This window comes from Lasiosphaeria miniovina (assembly GCF_030549165.1).
Source record: "Lasiosphaeria miniovina strain SMH2392-1A chromosome Unknown B0T26scaffold_5, whole genome shotgun sequence".
Taxonomy (NCBI): Eukaryota; Fungi; Ascomycota; class Sordariomycetes; order Sordariales; family Lasiosphaeriaceae; genus Lasiosphaeria; species Lasiosphaeria miniovina.
The window spans coordinates 2,752,282-2,774,304 of record NW_026848224.1 but is presented as its reverse complement, the minus strand read 5'-3'; the positions used below and the strand labels follow the sequence as shown (position 1 = coordinate 2,774,304).

Genomic DNA, 22,023 nt, shown 5'->3' with positions numbered 1-22,023 from the left:
CCTAGGGATTTTGAACTTGGAATCCAATCTGACCGCTCATTTTTACCGCGACACACGGTCAAGACGAAAAGACGAAAAGACGAAAAGATATCGCAAGACAGGGCATGCAACCAAGCGCGGAGACCGCCAAGGTCGACAACAATAGCAACAGCTAAGGTGCCCTTACAGGAGCCATCACCAAACTTCACAATCCCCTTGGAAGTTGACAGGCTCGTCTCTGTTTGCTTCTCTCTTCTGGCTCGGCGAGGCCGCTTTGGCGCTTGGAGTGAGCAGACAACACAGTACAGCAGGGTCGCGTCAGTCCAGCCCGTCCTTCCTCCTTCCCCTGGGGTGACGAGCCTCGTGGCTGGCCAGACCGAGGTGTCGTTGGAACTTTGGAAGCTGCCATTGGAAAGACTTTATTCGGTTAATAATTGCTTGCCTGCCTTTCCAGGGGCAAGGGTTAGGTTTCTATTTTTGTGTGCAGTGCGGCTCAATCCAGAAGTCTTGGCGAATGCCTTCCTTGTCGCTGCCCCAGACAGATTCGCGTGCGGGTATCCATCCGTAAGAGCAGCTGGGCAGCTGGACATGAGTGGTAGGTTCCATCGGCATGCTTCTTCTTTTGGGCAAAGCAACGCGCACTGACGTGTCGATTCCAAATCAAGCGGAAATATGCGTATGTCTGCGTAATAATACCTCCGGACGGCAGCCGAGAGGGAGGTGAAGACGGTTAAACAATACCGCCAGCCCCTGACCAGACGGACTCCAGCTCGACGCGTCGAATTTCTTCCACTTCACTTCTTGCTTGTTGCGTTGCACCGCGCCTAATCACGCCGTGAACGCAAAAAACTACAAGTAAAGTTCACTCATCAGCGGCAGGGAATAAGCCTCACCTTGCAAGGGCCATGTGCAGTCTTACTCGGAAAGCAAAAAGGAAACGCTCCATTGGCCACGACCCACGGGCAAAAATAGAACCGTGCCCAGTAACAGGATTGAACTGCTGACCTTCGCATGACAAGATACAGTCTTTCGGCGGTATTAGTACGACGCTGCTAACTAAACTGAGCTAACCGGGCTGGATGGATGCTTTTGATGAAGAAATCGTGCCTGTTGCGCTTGAGATTGGCCCGTTGCAAAGAGTTCTGCACGTGAGCAAGGAGGTGTGTGGAGATGCTGGCAGAGACACGGTGGGTGGGTTGGGCGAGCCCAGTTTTGGTTCACATTTTCAGAGAGCGGGGGTCTCGTTTCAGGGGTAAAAACAGAGGAGCCTGACAACAAAGCTGACAGCCAAGCTCAGAAACAGGAGCTCAGAAACAGGAAACAAGCCCACCCAACTGAGCAAAAAGATTCTCAATTACACCTTCAACACGCCATCGACAAATCTACACATGCACAGGCGCGCCCAAAGACCCCTCAATGACGGGACCTAATCATTCTGGCCGTATTCCTGGTGCGCCGGCGACCAGAACCTGCACCCAGCCATCTTGAACACCTTGCGGATCCATGCGCGCACCATCTCGTCGTCGACCTCGGCCAGGTCGGACCGCCGGATGTTGACCTGGTTGAACTGGCGGCCGCGCGGCTTCTTGCCCGTGTACATACTCCACAGCGTGACGGCGAGGGCATAGTAGTCGTCGAAGACTCTCGGCGGCGGGACCATTGGCATCATGGCCACCGCCGTGCCGCCGCTGCCGTTTGTGCTCGCGCCGCTGCCGTCGTCGGTGACGGCGACGCTCTGCCGGATCTGCTGGTCGCGCCACCCCATGCGCTTGGGCGTGAAGTAGGCCTCTGTCGTATGCGCCGGGTCCCACGCGTCGGGCGGCTCATCGACAAAGCGCGCGCTGGCAAAGTTGACGAACCGCAGGCGGCCGTCGCGCCCCCACACGAAGCTCGACTCCTTGATGTCGCCGTGCACGATGCCGCGGCCGCGGCCCTTGCCGCCACTAGCCCCGCAGTGCAGCCGCTCCAGCAGCAGGAACATGTCGGCGACGCAGGCGTGGCGGTCCGCACCATCAGACATATCATCACGAAAACTAAACCGGCGCCCGAGCTCCATGATGGCCGACTTGGTTCCCGTGTGCGGGCGCGCGCCCTTCCATACGACGCGCGTCAGCACGCGCACGGCCAGGTCGCCGCCCGCCGCCTCCATCAGGTCCACCTCGCGCGGCGTCACGTGGCTCTTGTACGCCAGCGCGTCGCTGAACCGGTACACCAGCCCCTCGGTCCCGATCATGGACGCGATCCAGTTCTCCGGCGGGTAGTCGAACATGGGGTCGTTCTCCTCCATTGTCGGCGGCAGCGCGGGCGGCGGCGGCGGCGGCGGCCCCGACATAGGATGGCGGACAGCAGCGCGTCCTGCGCAGGCCGGGATTTCGTCGGGGACTGCGCTCGCGCCTGTACTGATGATTCTGCCAGGGGCTGTGGCAGGGACTGCTGGCCATACGCTTGCCGCTATCGCGGTCCTGTTCTCTTTCGGTTGCGCACTGTTATTAATGGCAGAACGGGGTGGACGCTGCTGATGCCTGGGGATGCTGGCACTGGCGGCGGCTATTCCGGGCGTCGTGGCATGGGCAGTGATGCGAGATGTCGAGCCGTAGCGGGTACGGCGAGGTGTTGCCACGGGCCAGCCGTGGATGTTGTTGGCACCGACATTGTAGTTGAGAGGGCCACCGCGCTCCTCATTGTCCGGCAGTTTGTGGATGCCCGATGCGGCAATCATGATCAGAGCCGCGGAGCCGGGGAGCAGCAAGCTTCAACTGACGACTCTGAATGACACGGCGCGAGCGAACGGGACCCCAGTGCCAGGCAGTGGGTTTACCTTGCAGCTGATTGCAAGGTTCCACGCTCAATCTGGAATCACGGTAGTGTGTCCGACCAGACAGCAAGCCGGCAGGGAAGAAAAAAGGAACTCGAACAGAGAGAAACCCGCCATGACACGGCGAGCAAGCGGTCCTTGGGAGGGGGTGGGCCATTATTGACGGGCGGTCATGCAGGCAGACAGTAGTCTGCAGTCTCCGCGGGCCGCACACTTTGCACCCATGACCGCCCGAGGATGACGATGATTAAGGTTGCTGCGTGCTTGCATGTTCCCGAGCCCAGTGTCTCAGAGCTGCATTCCGGCAACTCAATGCCAAAGTCAAAATGGTGGAGGGACGACAGCAAGCACCAGAACCCAAGGTGTGCAAACAAGACATCCAGACGATTCCACTAAAGGTCGCTCGTCTACCAACCTAGGTAAGCAGCTTGGCGAGAGTCTTTTGTGCGACCGCTGAAAGGGGACGCGCTTCCGCCGTCGCACAGGAGATGCGCGATTCCGACGTGGCGAGAACCCAGCGCCATGGGACAGTGCATGAACCGCGGCAGCCACTTGCGTGGGTAGTCCGGCAAGCAGCAAAGCTAAAAGGAGAAGTCCCAACTCTCAAGAAATACACTGCGTGTATTTCTTCTGCTATCTACTATCTGGGTAGCTATTTTTGCTCCACATGGTAGACACACGAATAGGTTCGACGCGCTCGCTCCAAAATTCCAGACACAGCCCGGGACAGGGAGGCGTTGCATTAAAGGCAAGACTCTGTCAGGTGCTCCTGCCGGGTGGTTGCACAGACCCGGCAGTCTGGGTGCGCCAATGAACTAGTGGCGGCGGTGATCTGCTGCCGTGAGGCGCGCTGGCGCTGGCGCGATTGGCTCAGCCGGCAAAGTCCCGGTGAGGTGCCGTCGCCCTACAACCTCTCCCGAGGTCGAGTGCAGCTCTCTGCTATGCATCAACGAGTACATGGACTGTCCACCATTTTTGTTCTAGTTACTCCGTACAGGAGCCTGCTATCACCCAGTCGTAGAGACTAGAGATGCATGTGACAAGGAAAAAACACACACTCGTTGCGTGCGGGTTCGTGTTTAGATACCTGAGGCAAACGAACCCCTGACTGACAACTTCCACAAAACAGGCAACAAACGACAAAGGATTGCTGTAATTATGTCTACGATTAAAGTCTAAGTCTAGCTAAATATATCTAGTAACACCCTTGCATATGTATCCCAAGCAAACTATCTACCCAAATAATTACCCCAAAACTAAACTCTCGTGCCCGAAATACGAGACGTGAGCATATACAACACCACCTGTCTCCTCAGGGCTTGCTCAACTGCTCCTTTCTAAAGAAGGTGCCAAATGCTACGCAGATGGCCAGCTGCATGAGCAGACAGACCCAGAACGACGCATTGCCCAGCCCGTCCAGACTGAGTGCCAGGTTCGGGAAGACCGGGCCGGGGCCGACGGCGTCGGGGGCCGTGGCGCGCCCCGCGATCGTCGCCAGCGACCCGAGCACCTGCGCGGCGATGAGGGTGAAGTTGTTGTGGAAACGCGTCGTCGTCTGCAGGAGCATCATGCCGACGCCGGTGCCCTGCAGCGCGTCGAGCACGCCGAGCCACAGCCACAGGGCGCGCGACACCAGCGCGCCGCCGATGATGGAGGACGAGGAGGAATCACCGCCGAACGCCCAGGGCAGCGAGGTGCCGACGCCCGAGACGGACCAAAAGGTCTGCGCCCAGCGCGGCGCGCCGAGGCCGATGGCCAGCACGGGAAATATCCAGCTGTGCTCGCGGGAGAGGTGTGCGAGCTGTGAAAAGAGGGCGATCCACACAACGCCGAAGAAGAAGACTACGAGAATGAGAATCTGCCAGGCCGGCGCGTGTGATGTTGTCCACAGGAACCGCCAACTCCGTCCGTAGACCGAGGAGAGCCAGTAGTTTTGGACAATGACGGATACGAGAAAGCACTGGAAGAGGCATGGTTAGCAACTGTTCTGTGTAGCAATGTTGCAAACTTCCGCACTCACAATGATGAGTTTGCGCCGGAAAATCGACTTGAAGAAAGATGGTATCGAGCCAGGAGACTGGCGGTAGTACTCGGGCAGCCCGAAATAAGTCACGACCGACAAGGCCATAAGAAGCGCGGCGACGGGGAGGCAGATCGCGGAGATGGTTGTGCTGGATGCCTTTGCCATGGGAATGCCATTGCTGTCGTACGAGGAGAGGAGGGAGCCCCAGTACCAGAGACCGCTGATATAGATCTGCTGCACGCCCTGCACGGCGCAGGCCCTGATGACCCATGTCTTGACTGGTGCGCCGCCTGTAGGTTACAATGTCAGCTTGCGGAAACACTCAGGATGGAGAAGTAGTTTGGGCGTATGAATACCTTCGTCGCCAAAGTTGAGCGCAAAGTACATTGACCCGCTGGACGACGCCGCAGCGTAGAGCCCGGACCCGACGTTCTGCAACCACCCGCGGGCAAACTCTGTGGGCGCGAAAGGGGCACAGCCAACAAACGTGAAAGCAGCGCCGTAAACGAAGAACGGGGCGGATAGGATCCAGACACACTTCAGATGGCGGAAGGCCACCCACCACATGATAGAGGTCCCCGCGTAGATGGACGCAATTACGTAGAGCTTGTTTGCCGTTTGCCCCTGCTCCCCGTTGAGCAGTGAGATTTGGTACGAATTGGCCGCGAGGATCTGGCCAAGTGCCAGGATGAGGGTGTAAACGGGCCAATCGAAAATCTTGCGCAGCATGAACTTCTGCAGCGGCGAGGCCAGTGCTAGGTTGGTGGTTGTTGGGCCGTCTTCCTCGTCCGATGTCGCAACATTCGGCTCAGGGGAATTGTCTCGCTGTTCCTCAGGGTCATCGCTCAATATGGCAGAAGACATGACGCTAGGAGAATATACGCTGTCAGGCCGAGATGGGGGTTCCAGGAACTGTGAAGTGATTGGTGTCGGCGGGACTGAGGTTGCCTCTGTCAGGTTCACTTTTGAGGAGTTGCGAGAGGAGCCAAGGCCGAACTTGACAATCTTGTAGTCTTCGAACCACTTTTTCTCGGATCGCATGAGGTGCTCCTCAATGCAGAGGTCTGTCTCTGAGTTCTTGGCATCAAGGTGTGCGAGCTTCTTCTTGAACTCTTCAGTGTACTCGCCGTCAGCATCGGTGAAAAACGGATCAACCTTTTGCAGCGCAAAATCTGTGCGTCCTTGCGTGACCGACACCACAGACACGGTGGAAATTCTTCTGTCGTTCAAATCCGGAGGAGCCAGTGGCCAGTTCGCTGCATTGTTCCCATTCGTCGGTGATGCCGCGTGAATCGGAGTGCCGATGAAAGAGGCCGGGGACACTGGACGAGTTTCCTGGGCTTCCGAGGAGCCCTGCGACGGCGGCCTCGAGAACCTCGACAGCCCTGAAAGAGGAAGGCGTGTAGACCGTTCGCGATGTTTTTGAGATTTGCGGATCGAAGTACTGTGCAGCTCTCCTATCTCCTCGACCCACCGGGCCACAGGAAAGCGCTGCTTGGCAGAAACAGCCCTCATTTTGGCTCTTGTGGTGGCGTCACACGCCAAAGCCTCTTGAATTGCGTCTTTGAACTGACTGATGAGATGCTTGGCCGATGTGGACTCGACCGTGTAGTACCATCCGGGCATGTTTCCAAGGCCACCTGCAAGAGATTAGCTGCGTTCTTCACTCGGACACTCCTCTACTTGACTTACCCACTCGAGCTCCCACGCCCAGAGCCCCCTTTCTTCCAAATTCCACGGCTACCAGACCGAACGGCTCGTCTCTCGAGGGGATGAGAGCAAACTCAGCTCCACTGAAGAGATATGACGGAAGCTGGGTAAACTCGGGCTTCGAGTAGACCCTGCCGGGGTACTGCTCCATCAATCTTTCCAGCTTAATAGCAGCCAGCTTTCCGTAGAGGTCAATCACGGGGCCCACTGCAACCAACTGGGCTTTGGGGTTGTGCTCGAGGATGGAGGGAAACACGTCTGCAATGAGATCAACTCCCTTTTGCATCGACCAGCGGCCCACAAAGACAAACAGCTCAGCATCCGCCACCTGTTCGAGGCCCGCCCATTCCTGAGCCTGACGCCGCATCTCGGCTCGGCTTGCTTCAACGGCCGCATCTACTTCAATTTCCTCCGCTCGGGCTGCCGCCTCTTGTTCGACCGACCATGCCCCCGTGTCAGACGGATCCGGGTTTGGTAGACTGCCGACTTTGGAAAGACCCCAAAATATGGGATACCGGGCAAAAGACCGCTTGCCATACTTTTTGGAGACTCCAACCGCCCCGAAGCCGTGTTGGAACTCTCTCAGGTAGCTTGCGCCAGCATGGAGAAGGTTGAAGACTTCCCCAAACTGCACAAAACGTTCAACGACTCTCTGTTCCAAGTTGAAAACATTGCACACTTCTTGTTTTTCTTTCTTGGTGCCCACACTCCACATGCCCTGGAATTCGGCATTATGGAGGGAAAGGCAGCACGGTATGACGCGCGGGAGGAGATAGAGCGGCGCCAGTGCCCCATGGAAGTCGTTGATGTGGTAGATGTCTGGGTTGAACCGCCTGAGGGCTTCTGCGATGCACTGGTTCCAGGCAGAGTAGTAGATGGCGCTGTCGAGATCGTCCATGCGATCAGGATATGGCTTGGCCGCTGTTTGGAGGCGAAATACCGGCGCATCGAGGAGAACGTAGGTGATGTTTCGAAGCTTGTGGTACTGGACTTCCACGGTGTATTGAGAGCCGAATATCGTGATGACCATTGGCTCAGCCGGCTCATCTACCGGGTAGCCGTTGTGATATTGGTTGTCGAGCCCTCCAACGCACGGCACGACCCAGGTGACATCGAGATTCCCGAGAGCTTTCCCCATCAGCTGTGCCATGACGCCCAGACCGCCGATTTTGATCTTGATTGCCCAGTCCTCAATGTCATACTCCATGGTGGCGATGAGAACCTTTTTCCGTGGCGCTCCCATATCCATCTGGAGCATTTCGTCGCTTACGCCCTCGCCGGCGCTCTCGCCAGCGGCGGTGTTTACATCATCCACCATGGCAGTAGGAGGACGGGAATGATTCCAGGTCCTGATGTCAAACACCTGGGCCAGCTTTTCGGGGAGAAGCCCGCTTTCTTTCGCGATGCCCGAGACATTGTGCTTAACCTTGTAAAAGGACCCAGTGAAGGTAAAAACCACAATGCAGCCGCTCAACAATGGAATAAGCCACAACAGAGCGAAAATCGCAATCTGGCGTCCCCTACTCCCCGCCGGATACATGTTGTATTTCATTGCCGCGTCGTCAATCGTGAATCGCCAACCAACGAACGGAGTTGGAGGGGACTGTGTGATGTTGACCACATTTTGCCTCAGGGACCCGGGAGGAAGCCTGTCTAGGACGTAGTCAAAGTTGACGTCGCCGAACAACCAGGTCTGGTCAGGCATCCCATCTGGATTCAGCCCCCAAACATTGAACTGGAGAGCGGTAGGCCACTCCGCCATCATGTCAATTGACCACGTCCCGTTACTGGCGGTTTGGAACATCTCATTTGGGATTCCCGAATCAAAGCCAAAGGCATTGAAATGGCCGTTGATGAAGAAGTGAGGGAAGCGGCGGGGAAAGGTGGCCGAATTGAGATCGCCCTCTTGCTGGTGATGGCTACTTCCGGCCAGCCTGCTGTAGTACTGGCAGACAACATGCTCATCTGACCAGCTCTGCAGATCCGTGCCAGTCCAGTTCTTTGCTGGAAGCTTGAAGTCTTCGCCAGTGTAGTTGAGCCACTCGGTCCACGAAGAGCTCCACGTACGAGAGCACCGAAATTGCGAGGCGCCGGCTGCGCTGTGGTGAATGTAGATGTCATCGCCCTGGCGGTAGACAAGCTCCTGGGAATAGTTGGCATGTCGGGGAAACACCATAGGGTTGCTAAGCTGCCCCACCCTGAGAAGGAAATGATCGACCGAACCAGTTCTGAGCGTCTTCGTGCTGTCTGTCGCATTTCTCACAGTGATTCGATGGATTCCGTCTGGGATTGGGTTGATGGTTATTGCAATGGCCCATACCGACGGTGTCTGTGCAACAAATTTAGGAGCATTCTGATTGGGATCAAGGCTCCAACACCGGACAGAATCCCGGTGGAGAGTCGCTCTATCCCCAATGTGGGAATCGGAGGTGATCTCAATCGAGTTATACACGGAATCGCAGTCCATCTCCTGCGAAAACTGGAGTTGGATCTCGACAGATGTCGTCCCATTCTTGGAGGACTCAAGCCGGTAATCGTGGCCGGGAAGAAACTTGGTGATGGTGGGTGCTGGCCCAACCCAGCTATCCTTGGAAACGAAAGCCTTGAAACCAAAGTCTGGAAACTGCTCCAATTTGCTGATGCAGCCGTAGAATCCGGCTGTTTTGCCACCTTCAAAAACCCAAGACGAACGCTCTAGGGTGAACTCATCATACGGGTATAACAGATTCTTCACCGTTGTTCCCGACTGAAATGGAGAAATCAAGGCTGTCTCGGAGTTAGAGCAGTTGAAGTTGTAGTCCGTGGCGGTGTCCTCATTCCCGAAGAGAAGCCAGACTGTCTCGTTGCCCCGAGGTAGAGATGACAAGTCTTCTTGAAGACTCTGGTGACTCGCCCTGACATTGCTCCACAGCCCAAGCTCAGTTCCGGTGCCGTTTGATCCAGGCAGAAAGATCCAGTGGGTGTGGTTGGAGAGCTGGTACATGTCAAAGCCGTCGTTGAGAACCGGGTATATCTCGCGAAGCTCTAAGAAGCGTCGCAAGATTCCCCTCACAGGATGAGAAGGGTCGCGATGGTCGAGGCTAACGTTTGGGTCGTCACAGCCGTAAAGAGCCGCATCGAGGGGGAAGTTGAAGTACTTCTCCGAACCCACTTTGTAACATCCGTGAAGCTCCCATGAAACGGCCGAGACCATGGGCTGACGTCCGTAGAGGTAATTGCCGGCGATGTTCTCGAGCACATAGAATGCCTGCTCCTCACCCCAGTTGATGATGGGAATACCGGGAAGCATGAGCGTGGAGATGAAGGCGCCAATTAGGTACTTCTGCGTCCCGTTGGCGATTGAAGGCCATCGAAACACATCCTGGTTGGATACACCGAACATGTGACGTGGGTCGAACTTGCCAGTATTGGCGTTGATGAAGTCAGTGGTCATGAGTATATCGGCCCACCCGTCTGCCCAGTTAGTTCGCGTGTCCATCTCAGCTCCATAGACGCCATCGATGCCGAGAAAACGCGTCAGGGCCCTGTATGCAGAGTAGTGAAAGCAAGCAGAGTCCAGGGCGTGCTTTGTCCTAATGTACAACGAGGGGCTGGTTTCGTTTGTCGCGTTGAAACTCTCGTCGACAGTGGCGCTAGCCATGTCGGGGTCCTTGCCTCGACCATAGTAGAGAGCACCCAGCCCGTTGCCGCCCACAATCTCGCCGGGGATGAAGAAGTTGGTCTTGTTGAACCTCCGAGCGCAGTCACGGATGTGGTCTGACCACTCGGCCTGGGCATCCACGGTGATGGTGAGGGCCTTGTCGATGCGGAAGCCATCGATATCGAGAGATGCGATTGTGATGCAAGAAAAAAGCTTGATCTTGTCGAGCACGCTCGGTCGCCATTCACGCAGGCGGTCCTGTACAAAACCGAACTTGCTGAGCTGCTTCTGCCACTCGGGGTACACGCCAAAGGATTCGACATCCCCGTACTAGTGCGTTGCGTGTAAGCAGGGCATGTCTAAACAGTGGGCCTGGGAATAGGACGGTTGCTTACTTGATCAAAATCACTGCTCAGGCAGCTTGTCAATAACGACGTGACGTTGCTTCCCACCCTAGTCCCATCCTCGTCCCAGAATCGCGGGTACTGGCAGTCATCAATCCGATCCTCGCCGATGTTAAAATCCCAGTATCGCCGGGACGACTTCCATATCGCCGGGTGTTCGGTGAAACTAAAGGGTGTAGTGGTGTTGAGATAGCCCTCGAAGCCGAGAAGGTCTCCCATGGTCGCCATGGTGTTCTCAAGCACGATGTACATGCCGCGGCGGTGGATCTCGTCAATGGCTTGTCGCCATATGGCGATGGTGCCGAAGTGTTGGTCTAGCAAGGTGAGGTCTAGGGGGCTGAAGCTGTCGGCGGCCCATGGCTGGTTGATGAAAGGGCTCCCGGCGACATAGAGGGCCTTGATACCCAGCCCCTGAAGGTAGTCGAGCGAGTCGACGAGGCCGTCGATGTCACCGCCAACCCGCAGCTGGGTGGACAGAATGTCAACCTCGAATGCCGTGCCATTGCTGTTGTCGTTGGACGGGTCGCCGTTCACAAATCTGTCGAGGAAGAGAGAGTAGAATGGCATCCGCCAGTTATCCGGGGATGGGTGGAATTCATGATCGGTCCATTCCCCCCAATAATCCAGGGGTGACTCGGCCGACTTGTTCTGGTTGAGATTGTATGCCTCAAACTCTGGCAGGTGAGGTAGACAGAGACATGAGCGGGCAAGGAGAGCGGCTGTGAGGAGCAGCCACTTTGGCACTGCTCTGTCCATTATCACGGTTGACTGATGCCGATGGGGGCCAACAACATGTCAAAGGACGAAGACAGGCGAGCAAGAGGCGTGGTGAGAGTACCACAAGGAGAAGGCCTGTGACGGCTTGAAGACTGCTGCAGTGTGGTCCAGATTCCAGAGCGAAGGGCTGGGATGGAAGGAGATAAAGCGGACCCTAATGTCTCGAAAGCTCCTTGTCCAAGCTCTGAACCAGCCGGACGGCGGCCGCCGAACAGGGAAGATTTACGAGATCCAGCAACAACAATCCCACTTGGGTGTACCAAGCGTAAACCCATAGCTTCGGGCTGCCCAGGTACCTACTACAGTACACAGGAATGGCTTGGAGGGCTTGGAAGGATGAATTGCGTTGCTGCCCGAGCCGCCCACCCTTGCCAAGCACGCAAGAGGCGAGGCGGAGTAGGGGCTCAAACGCTCAGCACATCAATATCCACAATCCAAGGTGTATAGAATAGGGCTGAGAACGGAGGCGAGCCCGAAAGACCGTAATTTCATAGGTGGGTATGCCACGTCAATGCGGGCTGCCATGCGGGTTGGCATAAACACGACCGAGTACGTGGTTCCTAGAGCCGCCGCCTAGACTCTCTAGAGGCCGGGAGCCCCATCTTGGGCGCGAGCACAGCAGGCTGAGCGCCAACACGAGACGCCCCCTACCGCGTATTGCCTGTTTGTCCAGTGTTGGTGCGTCGTAAGTAGACAATCTGCAAATGCAACCTAGGTAAGGTATATGGGACTGTGCAGAGGGATCAGTCTGATGTCAGAAAACCAAGAGAGCTAAGGTAGGTGGTAAATAGTTGGCTGGTTATTTAAGTTGTGGATTTCGCATTTCCTTTATTCTTCTTTCTTGAATAATTCAGAGTGCCGTTCAGTCGGAGGATAAAAACGGAAGGAGGATGGAGAATGGAGGAAAGAGGGACGAGGAAAGAGCAGTGAGGTGGAATCTTGACCTTGCTTCCAGGTTGTGAGGCTCCAAGGCCCGCCTTGCTGGTTGCTGGTTGCTGGCAACCTTTGAATCCCTGCAAGTCGAAGTACCGACGCGTGGGACCGTATCGTCACGGGAAACGGCAGGAGCAGCTTCGACACTGTACGAAGCTCCAAATTCGGTTGACTCACGGTCAACGCTTGGGTAGGTCCGATCTACAGTAAGGCGCTGTGTAAGGGTTCAATTCGGGTCAACAGCGAGTGAACAGTTCACTCACATAAGTGGAGCATGGTTGCCCAGATATGACAAAGACAGATACGGCCCTGGGGCCCACAGAAGTCAGCGCCAAGCCTGCAGACCCTGGTTTATCGCTGAACCTAGACCGACACAATTCGACAATCGGTATAAAATACGCGGGAAGGATGACAACACGTAGCAGATTAGCATGCATGTTTCTCAGCAGGGTCCTCATCCGAAGGTGAATACGGACGCCTAAGGCTTGGCATGCACTGCCGATGCACGTAGATCAGATAGCCAAACTGCCAAATTCGGCATAGTCTAAACGCCAAGCTCCCTCAAGCGGTTTCACTTTGCACGCTCATCTGAACATATCACATCTGAGCAGTTTGTCTTGTCATGTTTTGCAATTATGAATGTGCACCGAAATTAAGAATTTTGAGCGATTCCAGCCACCCGTGCAGTCATCACTTTAAATGAGGGATTAGGGTAGGGGCTTACTGTGTGTCCACGGATGAATCCTTCTTTGCGCGGGAGGTGGAACTTCAATTGGTGTCTGTATGGAAGGCGCAATCGTGCCGGCCAATTGAAAATAAGTCGGGTCTAAAAAAAACGGTGGACGGCACTGGGCTGTTAGTTTCACCAAGGCACCTCAAGCGCGGGATGATGCGTGGGATGTCGAGCCCACCACGTCTCATGCGGCTGAAGTTCCACGGAAGTCCGCTTCGCCTTCCGACGTGTCCAACCGGAGGGGCCACTCGGAGCTTCCCAGACCTGGTCTCTCAGCCCTAGCGCTATCTGGAACATGCTAGCCTGGTATTAAGCCGCGGATCTCGCAACCCGACCCCCTACACCGTAACCGGGTTGTACCCGCATCATTCTTACCTCGCGTAATTGCACTTGGAACTGACGCGACAATGCTAAGACAATTAGTTGCTGACAACGAGAGCAATAGAACACATCGCTATATTATAATTAACAGCACTAGAAGTCGCATCCGCAGAGCATGACATTAACAGGCTCACGCCGGAGCAACAACCCGCTCAGGAAACAGATACCTGTAGGTAGTCCTCCTGTTTTGAAAATCAGTAATCCGAGAGGCGCTCGCAATCACCACAACCTACTGCCTGCAAGTGCAATGTGTAGAGTGTTGGAACATTACGGAATGTTCCGTACGTGTCCACCGTCCGACTCCAAGTGTCCAGTACGGAAGCGCCTTCTACCCCTGGTTAGCTGCATCACAAAGTGACCCTCCATCCATGGTGCAGATCTCCGATCAATACTAGGTTGGTTCCGACCGCCCGGCCACCTCATCATCCCACCAATGCGCACCCCTGGGCGTGCAATCTTTGCCGTGTGTTGACCTGTAAGCTCCGCGTCCGGCCAATGCTCAGGGGTAAGTAAGACTCGTCTACGCTCAGTGCCGAAGCTGACAGCATCAACCGTCTTTTCCCTCCCCGAGTCTGGTATCATTTTTTCCCTCTAGTTCTCACTCTCACTTGCAGTTGCGTGATGCTTTGATCCGTTGCCAGCATCCGCGTCCAGTCGCTATTTTATCTCAGTCGCTCGTTTTGTTCAGGAGGGCCTTATCGTCGGCTCTCGTCCACTCATTTTTTGAATTCCATTTTTCGTGTCTCACTCACTTCGATTGGCGGTATCCCGAACCAACGAACAGGGAGCAAGAATGCACTGGCACCTGGGTCGCCCGACGGGCCTTGTACACGTGCTTCTGGTGGTACTTGTTGGGGCTTTGGCGTTCGTATCGCCTGCAGCAGCAACCATGTCTGCGCCCGAGATAACGCTGGCGTGTAACAGCCTGGCTCGTATGGCGTTTGATCTCAAGGATCTCGTCAATACGATCGCAGCCATGAGGAACCCGGGCCCTTTCCAGGTAATTTATCTGCGGCCTCTCGCACCGCTGCCCAGCCTCCAGTCTCGCAGGCTGCAGCTCGCATCTCGCTCCGACTCCGGAACGCCACTGATCTCAGCTCACACCGCATTTGTAGGACATTCTCGATGAGTTTAGTGACATTTCCGACTCGTGCCTGTCCAACATCTCGGTCATGGTTCGGTCGGCCGTGGTCACCAATGCGAACGATCAGCAGCTGGTCTACGAGGCCTACTCGAATGTGGGTTTCATTCTCTTTCTTGTCTTCCCCTCAATTGGTCCATTTGATAGTGGAGCGATCCCATTCTCCAACCTCATTCCTGCACACACCCCCGACTGACACCGTCTTTCCTCTTCCCAGTTTGTCCAAGGCCTCTTCGAACTCACGGATGCTGTCTCTACGACGGCTCCGACCTTGATCGATCTCGATAAGCAGGCAGAGTTCCGAGTGCCCGCCGCGGTCCTCACGGTGGCCGTTGTTGTCGACGCCCTCCTCTTCCAGGTTATGGGAATCTTCCCGACTACGGCCTCGTACTCGCAGCAGACGGCAAACCAAAAGACGCAGGTCGACACTCACTTCCGTCAAACGATCCACGCGTTCCATCTTGCCACCGCCAATACGGGCTCGCCGTATTCCAACACCACCACTGTTTGATAAGTCGACGTGACCCCGATCTGCATGTTAACGTTTTGTGTATGTCTGTCCGCCGTATTAGGTTTATTAATCTGGGAGGTGTCTTATCTTATCTTCATCGGCTCCTGTCGTCGCTTTGCCTCCCACAGACATTCGTGTAATTTCTTTCAAGTATTCTTGTATGAATAGTTACACTGTATTCAATTTCAATCTCGGTGGAAAATGACACTCGTGTTCTAATACACAAATTAATTTATATTGCTTTCCATGGTATTATGCTAGATCCGGTCTGGAACTGTTCCGCAGTCATCAGCCCCGCTCTTTATAATCGCCACAAGTGTCTCAGTTTTCTTCCCACACTTAGATACCGTAGCGCCCGTTAAAGTGGAACAAGAGGATTTGGAAGATTCGAACGTTGATGGGCATTATGGATGCGGTGGAGGCTGTGGATATGATGAGTACGGTGGATGCAGTGGATAGAAGGACACAACGCGTCATATCATGTAATGATGCTAAGGTAGAATTTTCTAGCCTTTTGGCAGTTCCATGTAAACGAAGAGGGCAGGGAGATAACAATGCATCTCCACTTCTAGGGCTGTCATTGCTGCACAATAAGTATGGGGTGAAATATAATCGGGACGCGCACAAATGCTTGGAAGAAGCACAAACTTGATTACCTTGGTCTCTCAATAATCTTTAATGAGGTTCTCGAGTGAATGCAATTTGCTAGATATTATTAGATTAATATTTATTGTCTAAGGCCATGTCTCTGTTAAACATTATTGAGCACCCTAGGTAAGAATGAGGTATTTCATTGTTTTTGCTATATCTACCACGGCAAATTCTTCATTCTGTTCATTCTAGTGTTCAAATAGGTAGGTATGAGCCATTTCACTTTGGTGGTAGGTATTTATTCACGACTTTCTCGAAGAGCTTTGATACGCGCACCAACCTACCTACTTCTTCATCGCACCTACCTGGCAGTTGAGATATTCAGACGCTAATATAGGCTGGTAAAATCCTGAATTACCATCTAGCCGCCCATGTGCTACCATGCAGCCCGGCCGCCCGGGTCAATAACGTTGAAGCAGTCAAAACCTTCAAAGGCCCTGAAAGCGCGTTGCCGTGGTGTTTTCCATTTTGACGATTTCTTCCTTGCTGGGTCAGCCTTGAAATAAAGGCAACTTGCAAATGGCAACTCTGAGGTCTAGATTTGTACGTAAATTAGCCAAATGTTATAGCAGGCGCCCAGTTACTTGAGTAATCTGTTAAAACCTGATGTGCTAAAGGTTGACGATGATGTATTCTGTACCAAAGGAAAGGACTGCAAAAGATACAAAGGCCTGCAAAAGCCACCTGGCCGCTGCAGGCCTTAAAGCACCAACTGCACGCAAAAAGGCCGGCATATGAAAGTGTCATTACTTAAACTACTTTAAGCTTATAACTATAACCTTAAACATTTTATTCAAGTTCTGGAAAATCTCGGTAATAAATACTAAGCGAACTTAGGGCTAGGGTTAGGGTAACCCTGAATGCCGTCTCATGCGCGTCCTGCCAGCTCACACCCATGCACAGAATTTTAGAAAAGTAGGTGGCATTTCGTTCAAAATGTCATAGCAAATCTATTGCACACCACGGAGTATTGGCGGAGCTTTGTTCGGGGCCACTGTGCTAATCATAGCAGCCCACGATGCGCCCTCTGGCTCAGCCACATCATATTTCCTGCCGGCGGTTAGCACATACAGGAGGCTGCATCGCCTAAGGCATTCGATATATAGACCTCAGCTACATTACCAGCCATTGGGAGCCTTGTGCATTTGTTTCGATTTCCCCCCTCCCTTCCAACTTTGGTTATCCACCTAAACGCTACGCCGATCTCGAATCAACGGCACCTTACACAATAGCAGAACTACTGAGCATAGCCAGCGGTTCCGTCGGATTGGCGGGATTTGCAATTGTGACAATATCCTGCATTATCCGCTACTCTAATCTGATCCCGTTGCCCCTTCAGATGGCGAGCTGAGAAGGAGATAGTACAAGAGTGGCGGAGCTCCTGAAGAAGAGCCAACTGGTTGATGGGACTGATAAATACGGACGTACAAGACTGTTCTATGCTAGGCAGTCAGGTGATTGGGAAACGTTCGATGTTCTCCTTCATGCCGGTGCCGATCCGCTCGCTAAAGATAACTGTGGACGTTATCCCCTTGATGTCACATTTGACGCACAGTGTAGAGGCTATCTGGTACAGGATACGAGAGCGAATATGCCACGGAGAAAAGGTCAGACTGGAGACCCCGCACGTAGTTTGAAGGGCAAGGAGGAAAGTACGCGGTCAGCGGGCTCTAGTGATACGGTAATATTCTTGAGCATTATCATTACGTGAGACGGTCACAGGAGAGTGAAGAAGACTTTTGGCCCCATCCCCTCAGTACCTAACTTCGGCATCGGTAAACCCTCTTAGACAAAGCCCACTTCTTTACCAAAGTCGGCCATCTGAAGATAACTTCGAGTTTGCCCCCCCTCTCACTGATAATTCCTCTTCTCGAAAGAAAGGGCTATTATTATTTAAATTGTTTTCAACTACAAGGTAGTTTTACCAATACCGAATTTCTGTCCTTAGAGCACGATATTCCGTTTCAAGAGTTTGTCTTACGGAATATACGTACTTTCATCTACTCAAGGAGCGACTTCTACAGTCAATTAGATCTATCACCCAAGCAGAACGGCTCATACCCATCACCACGCACCACTCACCACTGAAATGAACAAAATTAAACATTTGCCGCGGTACAACAGAGCGTCAAGCCATTGACCGGCACCGACACAGCCATACCGGTGTGAATACTGGCATGGGATTGAAGAAATGGCAAAGACGCAAAGCAATGTAACTTGGAAAAGGGCTTCGGGCGGCGGCCAGTCGTAATAGTATTTGTGCCTTGGTCGTGGACGTATTTTATCAGAGCCAGGTCACATTCTTAAGCTAAGTCAAGGCAGACATCTGTAGAAGTCGAAGGCAATTACGGGGTACATATTACAAATAATTTATCTTATTACTATCCAATCTATCCTCTCGTCCAAGCCAGGCATCCCAGGCAACTGGCATGGGGCTATTATTACGGGGCGGTACTCTTGGGGTGCATGATCGTGCAGCTACCGGGTATGGTATCAGATCTATCACCTGTCGAGAAGAATACCTGGTTATTGCAGAGCAAGAAATTTGTCCGCCCGCCAGATTTCCCCTTGGGCTCGCCCGTTAACTGATCAATACAACCAGCTACGTAGGAAAGGCTGCTAGAGTTGGATCCGGTCGCGACAGTGCCGTCGTCGACGAGAGCGACGGCTACGGATCCAGGGGCCGTAATGGAGATGTACATATAGTAAATGAATGGGAAGGAGGGGACGGGGTTGGTGAGTTAGACGTGGCCGGCCGAGTCCAAGCCCCAGATGAACCGGCTCTGGACTGATGCGCCGGGGGCTGGCGAGGGTGCCGCCCACGTCAAGGTACCGCCCAAGGTGCTCGTGGACTGAGCAAAGATTTGCAGCGCTGTGTTCTGGTATTCAGTCGCCTGCGCCTTGAACGGGGTGACGTTAGTGGCGTATGCGGCCGTCGCCGTCGTAACCGTGGCTACTGTCGTCGTCGTAGACGAAACGTCTGTCACTGTTGTGGCCGTCGTCGCGGTGAGAGACAGCACGTCCGTCTTGGTGGTCGATGTCTTCGCAGTCAACGACACTGTTTGGTCAATCTCGAGGATGAGAGTGGACACGGCGGAGGAGATAGAGGTCTACACGGAGAGGGAGAGTAAGCAAGGACTGTATTTGGGTTGTCAAAGGCGCGAGGTACGTACATCAACGGTCAACACCGTCGCGGTCCCGGTCGATACTGATGCGGTGACCGTGGTGACGATTACCCGGCGCATGAGCAAGCCGACACATACTTTTCCCACGACGAGCGAACCAAGGCAGAGACCAGGGTTGAAGGAGCGGCCTGGCGTTTGACGTTCACGGCAGGGATGGTTGTTGTCGAGAGAGAAGTTGTAGTGACAACCACAGTGGTTTTGGCGGCCGAAGTGCCCGTCCCTGTCGCCGCTGTCAGGCTAGAAGTCACGGTGAAGGTCGAGACTTCGGTGGTAGTTGTTGTGGACTCAATGATTGTAGCGAGGTATGTCTCGACGCTGTTGACATTGGCAGTTGTGGTGGCTGAAACGGTGTCGACCACGGTCCTGTGGCGTGCGAATTGCTGTCAGTCGGCGCCTGGAGCTGCTAATCTCGAAAATCCGTGGAAAATTGGACTTACGCCGGAGGTAGCGTCAGAGTCGAGGTTAAAAGCGACGAGGAATCCTCAATCTTGTTGATGCCTAATTAGATCGGGGCGACGATGGCTGTCTCGGGTCAGTTTGGTGCTTTTCGTAGTAAGCCAGCCCCTATTTTTGAAGTGAATCTCTATCGGCCCACGTATGTCACTTCAAACAAACATTGAGGCGGCAGCACGCAGCGTCTGCCAGGTGAAAGCCAGAAATGGCTAGCAGCCCGACGAACCTGCCCTTCATCCTCCTTCTGGTGCGTAAGAGCGACTGGAGTGAGTTCCGAAAAAGAGTGAATGGTAGGGAACCGCCGTGTCGTATCTCATCAAGGTGGACGCTACTTATTTTACTCTGTAGCAGCACGCCCCGTTTGGGAATATTGGCTTGAACCCCATCCAGGCTATTTGTGCTAAACCTGATGATCTGGGCCTGCCACGGTGCCACACACGTTAGCCTAGAACGGTTGGCTGTCAACGTTCGCAGAGGCTTTAAAGAGGCTCCTTGAGGTTCAATCCACAGCCGCTTTTGTGGCCAGACAAGCCATCCTGGAGGTTCAAGGCCATTCCGTAACTAATGCGCTAAATGCTGCAAACGCCATATTGGGCACTCGAAAACTCGAAAAAGCCACCTCTGAAGGCCGATTATTTGACAGGAATGATCAAAGACAAACGATGGAAGATGCTGGAAGCGCTTATGCTGCAGGACGGCGTATTGCTGAAGCCATCGCGACGGGAGTTGTTGACTTCCACTGAAGGCGCCGGGTCCGGGTTCGGCATCACTAACAAATTGTTAAAATTAACATAATGACTCCAATCTCTGTCTAGCAGGTTACTTACATCTTAGGCAATGGGTTCCCGAACTATTTTCTGGTATAACACACTCCGTGGTAAGCAGAGGTCAATTTAGTGATTCTTGACCTAGGAGAATGGAACCTCGTGACCTGTGGGGGTCGCTGGAGTGAAATCTAAGACCGCTACGACCTCCCTCCTTAAGGTACTAATGGTTACCTTACGGTAGACTCTCCCCTCAAAGCCAAAAATAACGCCAAGATGTAAAAAGACGAGGAAATGCGGAGGAAAAACGAATATAGAATAGAGTGTGATATTATCCTACTGTGGTGAAAATGTTCAATTCAGAACAGGCAGGACGCACTCTCAGTTGCCCGTGAAGCATTGAATGCGCAATGCTTGGCAGTCTTGGAACTTCTCTCCCTCCATGTGCAACACCAAATTACCCCGCCATGCCCCCACCGAGCGCATTCACCCACGCCTCCAAAGAGGGGGAAGCGCTACCTGCGGCAAAATAGGCTGAAAGCAACATGCCGTGATGTGCGACACGGTGTTGTGCATGAGGGCGGGATCGGAGGGGAGGCTATCGGGAAGAAGTGGGAGGGGGGAAGCTGCCCCATGATCTTTGGGGAGGAACTACCTCGTATCAATTCTTTCCCCGAGAACAAGAACAACACAATCTGCCCCTCATCCATCTCCAACTCCAAAGCGTGTCTCTGACATCATAGCTACCACCAATTGACACTACATTGTTCCATTGTCCTCCAAGAAAAGAAAACGGACGAGAGAGAAAGAAGAGAAAGAAAATGGCAGACGCACCCGTCACCTTCCTGCCCTTGGGCGCCATCATCCAGGAGCTGCTGGTCGGCGGCGTCAACATCGTGCAGGGCTTCCCCGAGCAGTCGCAGTACGAAAGCCACAACGACCCCTTCTTCGGCGAGACGATTGGGCGCGTCGCCAACCGGATCAAGGGCGCCCAGATCGACAGCCTGAACGGCGGCAAGAGCTACGCGCTGGCCGCGAACAACGGGCCCAACAATCTGCACGGCGGCGTGGTCGGCTGGGGCAAGAAGATCTGGGACGGTCCAAAACCCGTCGGCGTGAGGGAGATCCCTGGCTTCGCAGGGCTCGACGGCGGCGAGAGCGTCAAGTTCAGCCTCGTCAGCCCGGACGGCGACGAGGGCTTCCCCGGCGCTGTGCAAGCGAGCGTCGTCTACACGGTCGGGAAGCAATTGCAGGAGGGTAAGGACGTCATCGTGCTCGGAATCGAGTACGAGGCCGAGCTCGTGGGCGGCGCCGACGAGACTGTCATCAACATGACGAACCACTCGTGAGTCTTGGTTGTTTAACATCCTGGTTGGCCGCGCTCAAACTGACACCCTCTGTGTAGATACTTCAACCTAACGGGCGGGCCGTCTATCGAAGGCACCGTCGTGACCCTTGCCACGAATTCCTATCTCCCTGTCGACGAAGGCGGCATCCCGACGAGCGGACCCAAGGCGTTCGCCACGGTCCAAGGCGGCAAGGCATTCACGCTTGGCGCCGTCGAGCCGGATATCGACGACTGCTTCGTCATCAATGAGGCGCCCAACACAGTGCCCATCGATACGCGGTCTCTGCCTGCGGCCAAGCTCGTAAGCGCGCACCACCCCGAGTCCAAGATCCACCTCGAGGTGTACAGCACAGAGCCAGCGTTCCAGTTCTACACTGGCAAGTACATCAGCGTCCCGGAGGTGGCGGGGGTGCCGGCACGGAACGCCCGGAGCGGCTTCTGCGTCGAGCCGAGCCGGTACGTCAATGCATGCAATGTGGACGAGTGGAAGGGCCAGATGCTGCTGAAGAAGGGCGAGAAATATGGCTGCCGCATCGTGTACCGGGCGTGGAAGGAGTGAAGCAACGCGCGAATGT

At 54.3% G+C, this 22,023-nt stretch overlaps 5 protein-coding genes and 1 non-coding gene across 6 annotated transcripts; 2 read left to right on the top strand and 4 right to left on the bottom strand.

Moving 5' to 3' along the window:
* Positions 1-956: 956 nt before the first annotated feature.
* On the bottom strand, positions 957-1,055 carry B0T26DRAFT_t162. The gene has a single exon. It is a non-coding gene; the product is annotated as a tRNA-Ile (tRNA).
* Positions 1,056-1,405: 350 nt separating this feature from the next.
* On the bottom strand, positions 1,406-2,698 carry B0T26DRAFT_677574 (uncharacterized protein; the record flags this gene model as incomplete). Its single annotated transcript, XM_060440116.1, has 1 exon — positions 1,406-2,698. The coding sequence occupies one exon, from the start codon at positions 2,696-2,698 to the stop codon at positions 1,406-1,408; it is 1,293 nt and encodes a 430-aa protein (XP_060294533.1).
* Positions 2,699-3,822: 1,124 nt separating this feature from the next.
* Positions 3,823-11,330, bottom strand: B0T26DRAFT_781587 (uncharacterized protein; the record flags this gene model as incomplete). Its single annotated transcript, XM_060446709.1, has 5 exons — positions 3,823-4,754; positions 4,815-5,107; positions 5,174-6,457; positions 6,510-10,497; positions 10,563-11,330. 5 exons carry the CDS (start codon positions 11,325-11,327, stop codon positions 4,107-4,109), a joined length of 6,978 nt encoding a protein of 2,325 aa, XP_060294532.1. The 3' UTR covers positions 3,823-4,106.
* Positions 11,331-14,567: 3,237 nt separating this feature from the next.
* Positions 14,568-15,047, top strand: B0T26DRAFT_742024 (uncharacterized protein; the record flags this gene model as incomplete). Its single annotated transcript, XM_060444051.1, has 2 exons — positions 14,568-14,633; positions 14,754-15,047. The coding sequence occupies 2 exons, from the start codon at positions 14,568-14,570 to the stop codon at positions 15,045-15,047; spliced, it is 360 nt and encodes a 119-aa protein (XP_060294531.1).
* A 3,316-nt stretch (positions 15,048-18,363) lies between these two features.
* On the bottom strand, positions 18,364-19,242 carry B0T26DRAFT_359150 (uncharacterized protein). The gene is made up of 2 exons (XM_060434593.1): positions 18,872-19,242; positions 18,364-18,808 (listed from the first exon to the last, which is right to left on the bottom strand). The coding sequence occupies exons 1-2, from the start codon at positions 18,941-18,943 to the stop codon at positions 18,440-18,442; spliced, it is 441 nt and encodes a 146-aa protein (XP_060294530.1). The 5' UTR covers positions 18,944-19,242; the 3' UTR covers positions 18,364-18,439.
* A 1,679-nt stretch (positions 19,243-20,921) lies between these two features.
* On the top strand, positions 20,922-22,007 carry B0T26DRAFT_753346 (galactose mutarotase-like domain-containing protein; the record flags this gene model as incomplete). The annotated part of the gene is made up of 2 exons (XM_060445667.1): positions 20,922-21,445; positions 21,506-22,007. The coding sequence occupies 2 exons, from the start codon at positions 20,922-20,924 to the stop codon at positions 22,005-22,007; spliced, it is 1,026 nt and encodes a 341-aa protein (XP_060294529.1).
* Positions 22,008-22,023: the final 16 nt, after the last annotated feature.